Source organism: Ischnura elegans, chromosome 1, assembly GCF_921293095.1.
Source record: "Ischnura elegans chromosome 1, ioIscEleg1.1, whole genome shotgun sequence".
Lineage (NCBI taxonomy): Eukaryota > Metazoa > Arthropoda > Insecta > Odonata > Coenagrionidae > Ischnura > Ischnura elegans.
Genome location: NC_060246.1, coordinates 96,380,422 through 96,394,275, shown reverse-complemented (window position 1 = coordinate 96,394,275; position 13,854 = coordinate 96,380,422). Strand labels below are relative to the sequence as shown.

Sequence of the window (13,854 nt, the reverse complement as noted above, 5' to 3'; positions counted from 1 at the left end):
ATCTACATCGGCCTTCACATTATCATCTTCGGGTAGTATGGTCCATTCGCACCTCCTTGGGCTCATCATGATCCTGGAGGAGTTAGAGAATTTTTCTCTTCATAATTACGGGGCCATCTGGAGAAACTGATATGGTCCGATTCCGAAATTCAAATATTAGAGGCGCCACGGTTTCTTTATCCTCAAAGAGCCTCCAAATCCTATTCCAACTGTAAGGCATTAGTGAAAACTATACTAAAGACAAAAATCAATGCGTAGATGATTAAGATCGCAGAGAAGTAAATCGATGGCTTTGTTTTAAAGTGCAGATTAATTAATAAAATAATTCGAAATGTTCTCTATGGTTACTCAGTTTCAAGTAAAACCCTTCACGTACGAGATAATTGAGAGAGAGACCAGTTGATTGTATTGGACCTGATAGGGTAGATACAAAGTTCTTGAGATAATACGAATGCAAACTAAGTTTCAGTTGCTATGAAGAGATTTTTAATTGGTTTGATTACGTCACAGGGTACCTATTGAAGTTGGCCGCCGATCCTTTTCGCGGATAGTTCAAAATAAGATTTTAATCCGTTATATTAACATAAGTGCAGAATATAATGGGCAAAAATTTGCAATTTAAGTATTTTTATAGGACTCAGAAATTAATCTCATATTATAACTATGCACAAAGAGAAGCAGACATTTTTAAATGTATATTTTAAATATATATACAATACAGATATGTGTATCGGTATATCATGTACACCAGAATATTTAAAATACGCGCAACCCGGGGTCATCAGACACTGATAAAATATACAGACATGTATAAATACAACGGTATATAGATTTGCGAATCTGTACACCGATGTATTTCGAAAGCTTAAAAATAAACAGATATATTCCTTTTAGTGCTACTAGGGTACTACTGTAAATGTATATAACAGAACAAAGGAAGTGATTTTCCTAACCTCCGGAGATTCATGGGTGGGCTACCTCAGGGGTGGGACATGATGAACAAAATCATTTGCTTCCCTTCCCAAGTATGATGGACCTGGACTTCTATCTATTGGCAGGGATGCTGATGTCTCTCTGAAAAGACTGGGGATCTTCATCCACCACCGGGATTGCTCCTCCCTCAGACGTTTTTGACAAATACATATGCTAATGGCATTAGTAGCACTCCCAGTTTTTTACGTGTCACTTCTCTGAATGTTGAGTTCCTCTACAATGTCAGCAGCCCAAGGGTACAACTTTTTTCCCCTGGTCTAGGTTGTCCTATATATTTTAAGGAATTTTACTTGGTGGAGGCTGCAATCTTCTCAGAGACACTCAGTGGAAGATGCAGAAAAAAACTCAAAGAGGAGGGGGGCGCAAAAGATATCTTGAGCTACCTTTACTTTTCTCATAATAAAAGAGTAAACCTGTCACATGCAAAGCTTAAGAAAATTTTATTTAGACTGATAATGCACACATACATACAATGCCATCTTATGATATAAAATAAGTTACATCTGGGGTTCTGTATTACGTAATGCTCCGCAAATGTGGGCGGCCCCGCAAGTGGAGGGGTGCACGCCCCCTAAACCCCCCATATGTATACACCACTGTAGGCACTTGAAACTCTGACAGCATCAGTTCTTGGGCGAGTAAACAAGCATGCTCGAAAGGTAAACCCGGCTCTAGAATCATCCTCCTGCAGATGGCCGTTTTGTGAAAGCAATCGACAAGACAGGAGCTGAATTTCAATTTTTAACTTCATTTCCTCATCTTAGGGAGGCTAAAACCAATTAAGGATATTCGTGGGCCCCCAGATTAGGAAACATTTCCAAGATTTGACGCTTATGAAACATCCGAACCATAAAAAAAATCGACCTAGGCTTGGATTCTAAAACGTGTGTTAGAACGTTTTGGGTAAAAAAAAGATTGTTATGCCGCTCATGTCAAGGAATTGCTATTGGCGTATGAGGCCATGGGATGTAAGATATCATGAAAAATGCATTTCCTTCATTCACACCCGGACCATTTCATAGAAAATTTAGGAGCAGATTCAAATTAACACTGGGAACGGTTCCATGAAGACGTCATCTTTGAGAGGAGATTTTCAGGGAAGTTGAATGCGGGCATGTTTGCATATTAATCTGGAGGCTGGTTTTTGCATGAGAAACTTCTACCTCAGGTATGAAGGGAAATCAAATGCCAAATTAAGGTACTCATGTTGTTCATAGTTCTTCTTATTTGTTATTTTACTCTTTGCTGATGCGCGTGCGGTATTGAGCGCATCAGTTATAGCGTACTACCTTCTGAACTGTTGGAAACCATTTTCATTATTTTTTCTATGCCGTGTTCTTAAGTATTTTTACTATTGCTGATATTAGCTGCTGATATATTTTTCCGTCAATTTGGGAAATTTAATGGGAGCTGAAACATGAAGAAAATAGTTGAAAATATTGCGGAAAAAAGGAAAGGTTGACAATTTTAAATGTTGTTTTCAATCATTTACGGAAATTATTCCCCCCAAATGTACATCTTTACCATAAATTATCATGATTTAGAACTTTTCACCTCTCAAAAAATCTAATAAGAAAAAAATACTAATATAATCCTTTTCATTCCTCCAAATTATTGCAAAGTGATCAAATTTAGAGGGGGAACTTCCCCCCAAAATGATGGGTGATGGAAGAAAACGGATGTCATATTCGGATTTAGGAGGTCATTTTACATACAAATTAGCAGGAGTGGTATCAGGGCTCGAAAGAAAATTATTTTTGCCGTCCAGTGTTATTTCATTCTTTTAATTCTATTTGCTTCTCCTCTTTTGCATTGGAATTGAATGTCTAAATTAGAGGAATCAAATTTACTCATGATTTTCTCAGGTACTTACTCATACATTCAGGATAACAGTACATATACCTACCAAATGAGGAAAACGATTCTCGTTTCATACTAATCTTATTCAATAAAAGGTTTAATAGATATCCTTGCTTGGAAATCTATACTCACGGTCTTACCTTGTGAAAACTCTTATGGCTATGAGAATAGCAGCATTTTGTTTGGTCCAATTCCTAACCCTTAAGATGAAATACATACATATGTAGGAATAAAATTTTCCCAGTGTATGTAAAGAGTTTCATTTAATCGTTGCACTTCCTCTCTTTAATTATTGAAACTGAGTAAATGCATATTAGATTCAAAAGTGTCAGACAGATTTTGTGGAACATGTTACGAGATTTTGCTATGTCAACTTGGACTTTTAATTGAGTACAACGTGTTTCAATGCTACTGCATCATTAGGAACACTCCTCATAGCATGAAATTTTGCAATAGTATGAAACAAGAGTGTACCTGATCATGAGGTAGCAACGTTGAAACATGTCTTTCCCAAATCAAAGTCTAAGTGGACATAGCAAAATCTTTATTAATCCTAATTGCTTTCATGATTGATGCTGCTTTTGGGCAATGCTACTAAGAGGTCAGCCAGGTCCCTGAGCTGGTAATCAATGAGCCCTCGATGCAATTAACGCTCAACAGTGATCATCATCCCATATCTACGGGCCTTTTAAATTTCATTCCATCTGCTCCTCCAATTGGCTAACCTTTCCCCATACAGAGAAAGCCAATGAGGCAGTATTGAGTTCCTAATCAAAGGAAAGCACATTATTATACATATACTGTTTGTACTAATGAAAGGGAAATAATTAGTTTCCATAAGTTCGTATAAACAAGCTAGTAGTCAGCAGAGGAGTTTCCAGGGGTTTAAACTCCCTCCAGAATTTTTGCAAGATATAGTCGTAAGTAGAGGCACCAAAATTTCATTAATAGTAATTTTAAGTAGAGTATATTTCAACAATATTTGAATAAATATTTGCATTGAAATTAAAAAAATATATATGTCTACATCACAGGCATAACATATTCATGCAGTCTATATCACAATTATATGAAGAAAAATTATTGAACTAAGCTCAGTATTTTTGTTATTTGCACAAATTCTGAGCAAATGGTCATAAGTGACCCCCTTTCAAAGACCCACAACAAAATTTGCCAGCTACGGCCTTGCCACTTAAGGATATCAAGAGTACTTAGTTCTGTTCTTGTTTTCTACATAACCCTCTAATGGACCTTACTTTTACGTAACTTTACAGCCAATCAAAGAATGAGAGGTGAATCATGGAAGGAAAGAAAATCTTTCTAAATCCAAACAGTTGGTAGATGCTGTATTCTCCTCCATTGTTCAAACACCATGACTCCTGTGCTGGCTAAAACAGTGATTTAGATTAAATTGACGGAAACTTAATTTTTTCTGCATCATCGTAAACCATACAGTTAATATAAAATTGCGAATTCATACGTTCTGCTAATTTACAGCTACCTTAGTCAGGAAGGAATCAGGGAGGAATGAACGCAATCTAGAGAAATTAAAAATAAACTTTGATTCTTTTAGGGTTTATTTGTTTTTATTTGGTGTTTATTTGTACATTTTATGGATGGAGGTCAGAGGGTTTGGGGATGGAGATGTTGGGGTCAGGGGATGCGTTTTATGCAGGTGGTGAAATCACTGAGAGAGGATAATAAAATGATGATCATTCCTTCTTCCATGAGGTTTTACTCTAATAGTGTTGGCGCCCACCACCGAATCCCTGTCCGTGTCCCTGCTGGCGTCCTCCGTGACCCTGGTCGACGCCGTGACCCCTCTGCCCGTGACCACCCTGTCCCAGGTTACCCTGGCCGTGTCCAGTCTGACGTCCGCCGTTGCCGCCGAGTCCGTGTCCGGTCTGACCGTGTCCGGCCTGACCGTGTCCGGTCTGACCAAGTCCTCCCTGACCGTGTCCGGTCTGACCGTGTCCTCCCTGACCGTGTCCGGTCTGACCAAGTCCCTGCTGGCGACCACCGTGTCCCTGTTGGCCGTGTCCCTGGCCGACTCCATGTCCCTGGCCAACTCCGTGTCCAGTTTGACGTCCTCCCTGTCCCTGGCCGACACCGTGACCCTGGCCGACTCCGTGTCCCTGCTGGCCGACTCCGTGCCCCTGCTGGCCGACTCCGTGTCCCTGTTGTTGTCTGCCACCGTGTCCGGTCTGTCCCTGTCCGGTGGTGCCTCCGTAGGCCGCGGCTCTCCTGTGTCTCTCCTCCTTGGATTCGTGGCTCTCGGACGACTTAGAGTCGTGGTGATCGTGTCCCTCGTGGCCTTCGTGGTGGTCTGGCATGGCCATGATGGCCACTGCGCACAGCAGCAACAGGACGAGCTAAAAGAAGAGGAAAGGCGTTTTAAGAAAGGTGCTTTTTTGTCGTCGTTCAATTAATTTTTTGGGTTAAGATGTAAATCAACGTATTGATTATTTCTTTGGATGGCATTAAATAATAATTAAAATGTGGGTTTGCTCGTTAGTTATCCCCGTTTGAGGAGTGTAATTTAGAGCGATGAATCACGTACTGAGCACGGATATCCCGAAAATTTTAAGAGGGTTTCGTGATCCTCTCCAGTTCCCCTTCCACACTGGCTACGATATCGTGATATTTATTTGAGGAGGCCCCAGTCGGTGCCGAAGAGGCTTGATTTAAGTTGTCAATGAGGGCGCCATTTAATCGGTTTTCAAAAGTATCTAATCGAAATACCGTTAACGATTACATCTTTGGTAATTTTTACTCGCAACGAATACATTTAAAATAGTTAATTTTTAATTTTAATCTATTCCAAACACTCGTGCAAATAATCGTTACATTTTAGTATTCTAAGTGAAAATTTTAATTCCATGCGTGGTGATTGAAAGCTAATTCCAACGAAATTAATCTCATTCACAGGAGTAAATTTTTAAAAGAACATATTTATTTATACATAAAGAACCTAAATCAAACAATTGAATTATTAATTTGTATGATGGCATTAAATAATCATTAATATGCTGGTTTGCTTGTTAGTACTCCATGTTTGAGATAATATTCACAGGGATTGCATCATGTACAGGAGAAAAATTAAAGTTATTACAATCTTACTGATTATTCTTTCAAAGAGTAATTTTTAATTGTAATAAATTGAAATTTTGACAGTGAAACTATAATAGAGCCCGAGTATGTTTTTTAACAATATTTTTCCCATCGCTGGTGGCAACACATATTGGCCGACTCGAAAATAACCTACAGTATATTACATCAGAATTTTCGCTCACATGCATCTCCGTTGCCATAAAGAAATTCGGGGTTGGTGAAGGGTTAATTTGGAGGGAAGGCGTAGGTATTTCAGAAGGTTGAAGAAGGGTAAACATGGATGGGTTTCACATGAGACCTCATGTCCGAAAATTTTAAGACGATTTTGTGATCCCCCTATACTCCACCCATTTGCAACGGCATGGTGTTATTCGATCGGTTCAAACCTGTGCGCATGGTATGTGGACATGAGTTTCGTTTGTTTCCTTCAATTGGGTCCAATTGTAAATTGAATTGAGTTCGATTTTGGAAAATTCTATTGAGGGACAAAATAATTTGAATTCACCGGGATTTGAACTTGAATTCTGGTAACTCGCGCCTAGTGATCCAGCTAATCAAAGGTAGAGAATTGATTACAGAATCTAATCTCAGTTTAAATTCTCGTTTGAGCCACAGTCGTGAATGATTTTTGCCCGGTAGGATTTTTACAATTTGGGTGTACTTGATGAGGACGACGCGAGCGTTTTCCACTGACTATTCTGAGGTCATTTTTGAAGACAAGAATCCTTTTTTTGATAATTTCATTCAATTTTACTTAAATCGATGTATCATGTGATTTATTTACAAATGGCTGTAATTTTTATCCATGATTAACATTAATTTTCATTTTAATGAACAAATGTTGATATTAAACTTTTTTCACACCAAATAAAATCTTACGTTTACTAGTATTTTTTCCAGATATTTAGCTCTAGTGTTTTCGAACTGAAGTGCAGAAGCTAAGATATATTGAAGTCGTCTCTATATTTTCAATCCGATGCTATGGCAGAGGATCACGATAGAGACACGTAGAAGTCCGCGAATTCTTTTCAACATTCAATTAGAGGACGGAATTACTAACCCTAAAAAAATATACACAGTTTGAGGAATGCATCATACTTGAGATGTTATGAGAGACAAGAATACTAAAATGAAAGATTCACGATAGAATTTTAACATAAAACCTTTCCGCCGTGTAAAAAAGGTAGAGAAATATAACAAATGATAAATCTACATATCAAGTAGTTCCAATTCGGAAACATTTTTTGTAGGCTGTGAAAAGCCAACGATTTCTGGTTTGAAGCGGTAATGATAAACAAAAGTTTGCTGCAAACAAATTATACTCCCAGTTAAAGAAATTTAATCAATTTCCTATTTTACATGGATCATGCCATTTACTTGTGGATTTTTTTTCTCTCAATGATCTTTTCCAAGTTAGATTTGCTTGTGACATTTAGTTCACTATAGACTTGGGGACGTGAGGACCGATTTTGGACCTTAACCTATTTCCATAAAACAGACGCATATGAATTTTCTCATAATAGACTACCCTCTAGAAATTTCACGATTACTCATTACCAAAACCAGGACTGAATCTACTAAACCCAAGTACTTATTTTGCGAAGGGGAAACGATAAAATCAAGTGAAAAGAACGTAATTGGCGTGTACTCACCGTTGCCTTGAACATGTTGGATGCGTGTGGTTGCTTCTGTACTGTCAGCACGACTGCATTCCGCTGTCCCTGCTGGAGCCTTTATAGTCAAGCCACCGGCAGAGGTCGTGAGGGACAGCTGAGAGAGACGGGGAGAGTACGGAGGGGGTGATTGAGAGAATCTGGCAGAGTTGACACTTCGCCCCTTGCCAAAGGGCGCCCCGGGAAAACCAGCATTTAAGTGCGTCGCGGATGAGCCTCTAGGAATGGGACTTGCTTGGCGGACGAGAGATTTGGACGTTTGAAGAGATCCGCTGGTTTTCCCACCAGGTTATCATGAAAGCCCTCCTCTCTGTACATTTCCATATAGCACTGCCGCATTTGCCTGAGCATCGCAATACGATTTCAGTGTGGTGTGATACAATTCTAGGCCATCGGGATGTGAATTGTTAATTTCGATATGACAAGAACGGCGCGATGCGGTTTCCGATTGTAGGTTTGTTCTGCACCGTCGACGGCACTAAAAACCAGTCCACCATGGTCACGCCGAGACCGAGTCTTCAGACAATATTATATTTCGTAAATCTCCTAGAACATACTCAGCCCTGGGGTGAAGAAATAGAATAAAATATATTACAAACGCGCGATTTTTAGCCTTGCCGAAAGATATCATGAATTTTCTCCCATATGATTCATGCACCAATAAAATAATCAACTTATGAGAATAATAACTCATCTATCGAAGCTGTTGGTTTTTACTGGGACAATCATTGGATTAATAAATCTTTTATAACTATTCCGCATGGCATGGAACAGTTTTAGAAACTCTTTAGGTGTTACCTGGAGAAACCCTTTTTCATGCAAGAAATGTAAGTTTTAAATATGCATTTTACATGTTATCTCCACCTTATATGGCATTAAATTTTTATTACCGGACATCAAAACTAGAGAAGAATATGAAATTATTATTATATTTACTTTCATTTTGAAAGGCTGGTCTATTTCTGTGCGAGTAGCTGACGAGCATCTCAAAGCCATGCACCAATTTGATTCCATATCATATTTAACACATTTCAAATTAATATCAATAAAAATCGAAAAAAAATAATATATTTAGGCCTATTTGTAATCTACCGATTGAAGTAGGTACACATGAAGTATACAAGAAGTATTCCGGCAATTTCCTCCTCACTTAATGGACTTCCCTCTTCAATTCATAATAAGACCTACTCTCTTTTAGTATATCGAAAAATCCTTTTCTCCTCCTTCGCCTCCCTCGTTTCCCTAACATTCTACCCTCTAACACCGTTTGCAACATCCCCTCCCCGCTAAGTACTCCATCCATATCTTCCGTCTCCTCCGTATCTCATCTAAAAGCTGCCTCTCCTTCACTCGTCCTCCTTTCTAAGTGTCCACGTTTCCGCACCACAAAGCGATAAACTCCAGATCAGACTCTTCATTAATCTTTTCTTTAATCTATTTACATAATGATCCTTTCATAAGCTCCTTCCTGTTCATGAACGCCTCCTTTGCTAATGTAATTCTTTTCCTGATGTCCTTTCTGTTGTATCCGTTTTCCTCTAATGAGCTTCTCAAATAGATGAATTGATCTACATGCTCAAGTTTTTTCCCACCTACTTTTTTACCTTGAGTCTCACATTCCTGTCTGGCGATGCTTTACAGAACCGCAAAACCTTGGTCTTCTTATGTTTAATCCTCAAAAATATGGAGCTGAATCAGGTATATGTAGGAAAGATTTTTGAAATCCAAAAAGAAAGTTTGTGGGTCTAAAAATGCACAGGGAACCAGTTCTCGCAAACGTTAAATGTCCACTGTAGAGGTGTACGCACGGATACAGATAGCTGTTTACGTAGCGGCGCCCAAATAGGAAACCTGGATAAAGAAGAATATACTCAATTTTACGATGCATATTTTATATTGTTTTTGGACTCTTAATTCTTGGAACTCGACTTTCAACCATTAGTGGCCAATACGTACCATCGGCGTGGCCGCCGGAGGCCGCCGCGAAAGAATTTTTATCGTTGGCGCAAATGTCTGGAAACAATGTGATTTTTGGAGAGCCAGTAATGGTGTTTCACCGCATGCTGAAAAACGGGGATGGGGAAGCCATGGTAGTTCAGGTTGTGACATTTCAGCGCAGCAATGGCGAATGAAATCAAAATCTTATGGAATATATGAAGAAGTATAGCAGCGCTTCATAAACTATTGCATTAATTTGCTTGGGGAAAAATAAATTTTATCCAAGTTACATATCTCCTACTAATATCATTTTCCTCGAGTTAAAAGAAAACTCAGTGAAACCCGTAAAGCCATTTAGTATTTTTTCTTCGAAGGTGAGCTGCTAGATCCTTGAAAAGTGCTTCCTAAACTCGCCAATCTTCACTCGGTTGGCGGTAGAATTGAATTTATCGAGCATGCCCATGCTTTTCTATCGCCAAATTTCTTTATTTTGGTCACTCAAATAAATTTAATCATCAGTAATGTAGTAAATACTAAATACTCTTCTTAAGAGTCAATTGAGGTTTCTGTATTTTGGTGAAACTCGGTAAAGATTTTTTATTCCTCCAAACCAACATTTCCTCCGTTCTTTCCATGTTCGATTGGCCGATTGTGCAATTACATAGACTTCTTCCAGTTCCCAAAAAACTAATGCGAGCATTTCGGATTCCTCATTGTTTGCTATTCAACTCAGTTACGCAGAAAATCAACGGTTCAACTTATGGTGTAATAATTTATTTTTTCGGGGGTTCAGCTCTATATAATGGGTGGGCAAGTGGGTAGAGCGCATGGCTGCTGATCTAGAGGTTTCGGGTTCAAATCCCGGGTGATGCCTTAGTGCGAAGTCACCCATTGAAAGGAACTAGCCACCCTACCCTGAATTTGCGAAATTTACACGTCTATGACTCAGTTACGGGGTGAGCTCTACCCTAACCTATCCAAACCAAACTTCGGGTTGAATTACCGTGTAAGTAGCTCTTGTGTCAACCAACAATAAGGTTTGGAACATCTTCATTTCATGTAATATAACATTGCTTACATTAAGACACCGTATGGTATTTAGAAGAGGCGGTCGACCGCTCAAACCAATCACGCTGGACGTTACCAACCTTATTTAATGCAATGGCCAAAATTCAATTTCACATCGTCCGGAGGGCCACAATGCTTCACGTCACTTTACCACCACACCAATAAAACAAAAATAAAACAGGTAATTTCGAAGTGCAATAACGTTCATTGGTTAAAAAGTTCACTCCATGAATGCGATTTTTGACATTGTTCATTTTTGACGAGTGTGTCGATATTTGACTTTATTTTTGTAGTTACAGCCCGTTGACGTCTAGGAGCCGCAAGAATTTAGCCGGCGGGCCGTATGCGGCCCGGGGGCTGAGGGTTGAACGTCCTTGATTTATTCCATTTAAGACAGGAGGATATAAACACGACAATGGGGTACCCCTGAAGGCTTATGAATTATTACTCCCCTAAAACATTACCCCAAAAATAACCAATTATATTTTATCCCGAATTTTATTTATTAATTAAATTATATTTATTGGATAGCGGATAATGTAGTTACCACACTATATTGGTCTCCTTAACAATATTGAGTGCAACCTCTTCCACGGATTGAAATATGATTGAATGCATGGGAATGAATGGAGTAATTATGGTTTTGGCAACATGTCACCCATAAACTTCCATACATATATTAAGATTTCTTGGCCTCGATTACTATATTTAGAAACTAACTATCCAACGATCTAAGCAAATTTCTTGTGTGCACAAATGGGCTCAATTGGTCATGCTAACGCTTTCGTGAGAGGTAACTATTTATACATACGTAGTACTTCATTCCTACACACGACGCCTTAAGCGCAAACATTCAAATAAATGCAGAGGTAAGGAAAGAAAGGGATAGGAACATATAATAGAAAAAGAACGAGGACAATGGTGCTGTGGTAGATGGAAAAAGCCAGAAATCAGAGGGTAAAAATGCGGCGTGACTGGGACTCGAACCCAGAACTCAGAAAGCGTCCTGGTAGCGCAACTGGTTAGAGCACTCGGCCGGCAACCAGGAGGTTCTTTATAGATAGATCGGTGCCGAAGATAGTCTTCCCGCTGAAACGTCTATCAGTTTTTGTGAGTGTCCCTTTTTTATGTGTTTCTGTGTTTTTCATAGTCAATTTAGTCCGTTCTTATCGATCGGTTATATACATTATCACGTAATGATCTTTTCTCGAGATTTTAAATTTTTGAATCGGCATTAATTTCGGACGAAGAATCATTTTAAAAGCACGTACATGTTGCAACGTTAAAAGTATGTTTTGCTAACAAATGAGGCGTGAAATTACGCAATCGATCACATATTGAGCTGGTTGAAACAAAATCGGTGAATTTTGAAATATCAAAAAGTCCGCAGCAAATTAGCCTAGGTCGTGAGCAGAATAAATGTTAAGTCGAACCCATCATAGAGCTGTTGAACTAGTATTTGGTTCATTTACGCTCTTGGTCATACCTAGGTTTTGGAGAATTTTTCTCAAAGGAATTCGTAGAACCTCATCTTCATTATTGGGGAAAGTACAAAATCTATCACATCGATAGTATTGCTAATATTATCCATTCTATCACCCCGTGGAGCGTTGGAGATGGCCCCAGTCGAAAGGCGTGTGATCTGGAGCAATGGTGGTATTCCCAGTCTCCTCTTTCGGCTTGACGAGGGGGAAGTCGTCATGGAAGGGGAGGGATATCTTATATGGGAGTCTAAACGGTTAGCAGTTGTTGGAGAGGGAGTGAAATGAGTGGGGTGGGGCGAAGCTGTGGGGATATAGTGAGCTGGGGAGAGAGGATCTTAGCGAACGAACAGATGCGAAGCAGAGGGCAAGGGCAGCAAACGAATGTTTTTTTTCCGCTTGCCTTTTTGATGTCACCTCATTGACGCAGACGATCTTTTTGGGATTGAACAGTTTACGTTTTTGAGATAGTTTTTCGAAATAAATGTCCCAAATGAAACCAGAATTTTTCGGAAAACGAGAGCGGCTTTATCTTAGTCCACGCACACCATAGCGGGAGGAAATTATGACTTGATATCATGCCGATATTACTCAGTATAACGCCAGAATTTGGAATTTTAGGTCTCGTTGAAAACATTCAAATAATTTCATCGTATTTAACTTATAATTTCATCGTCAGGTGATATACAGACACAAATATTTAGTTGAGAACATATCTTTTAGAATCTCTTGAAATAATATTGGAGAATTGGGGAAAAGGCCATTCTATCCGATCTGCTCAGACCCATCACTGATGAAAAAGTCGTCACACATGATATGTTGATTTTATTAATAGTGATTGTTTGAAATGAATGTCCGAACGCCTATTAAAATATTTCATTCCCTTTTTTAATTGGCGCCCAGATAATCATTCCAAATTATCTCTGACATTATAACCAACATATCTTGTCTTAGGAGAGAGCTGAGTTCCAAAAGGTGAAAATGAAGGCCATTTTTTCCCTCTCCACTATCATTTTATAAGTTGATATAACTTTTATCCTCACCTCATAGTCTGCGTTAGAATTTGTGCTGTTTATTAATTCATATTTTTCCATGAAGGTGATGCTTAAGATATGATGGCGTATGTCTTAACTTTACCCTTGGAGAGGGAAAGGAGTGGAAGCTTAGAAGAATGGAGTTACCTAAGAAAATATGGAAGAAAGAGAGTAGAAGCTAAAAAGTCAATATCAGGATAGATGATATGAAGGGATTGGTAAGAACTCAATGGTGTAGGTCGGTTTTTAAATCTTAACTTGAACCTAACGATACAGATTCTGGTAAAATGTTCGTTGGAAGTTTTGTTTTATCGCGGCTGTAATTGTGGCTGGTATTTTATTGGTACTTCATGAAGTTTGCTTGCTTTTGCTTCGACTTTTTTATTGATCGGTATAAGTCATTTCTGGAATATAAATAACTATTTCCTTAAGTTTTCTTCGTAACTAACCATAGTTATAACAAATTAGAGAATTGTCTTTTCTTTTATCATCTTTTATCCCATTACTTTTAATGAAAATCCTTTTTTTCTTGATCATACTAGCTCGTTCCTGTATTTATGGATAAAACGTCAAATTAAATTGAAACTGATAAACAATTTTTCATCTTTCTACGGCGTAAATGTTTGCGCTGACGAATCCAACCTGTTTTTACTATTGCCGATATCATTTAATCACATTTGATTTAGCATCAAAGAC

The 13,854-nt window shown here is 38.7% G+C and overlaps 1 protein-coding gene across 2 annotated transcripts; it reads right to left on the bottom strand.

The window, feature by feature from the left end:
• Positions 1-4,420: 4,420 nt before the first annotated feature.
• LOC124166797 (glycine-rich cell wall structural protein-like) lies at positions 4,421-7,727 on the bottom strand. Of its 2 annotated transcripts, XM_046544501.1 has the most exons (3): positions 7,617-7,727; positions 4,953-5,225; positions 4,421-4,913 (listed from the first exon to the last, which is right to left on the bottom strand). In XM_046544501.1, exons 1-3 carry the CDS (start codon positions 7,629-7,631, stop codon positions 4,593-4,595), a joined length of 609 nt encoding a protein of 202 aa, XP_046400457.1. In that variant the 5' UTR covers positions 7,632-7,727; the 3' UTR covers positions 4,421-4,592. The 2 variants fall into 2 exon arrangements, with proteins under 2 accessions (XP_046400457.1, XP_046400450.1); XM_046544494.1 differs by having other exon boundaries at positions 4,421-5,225.
• Positions 7,728-13,854: the final 6,127 nt, after the last annotated feature.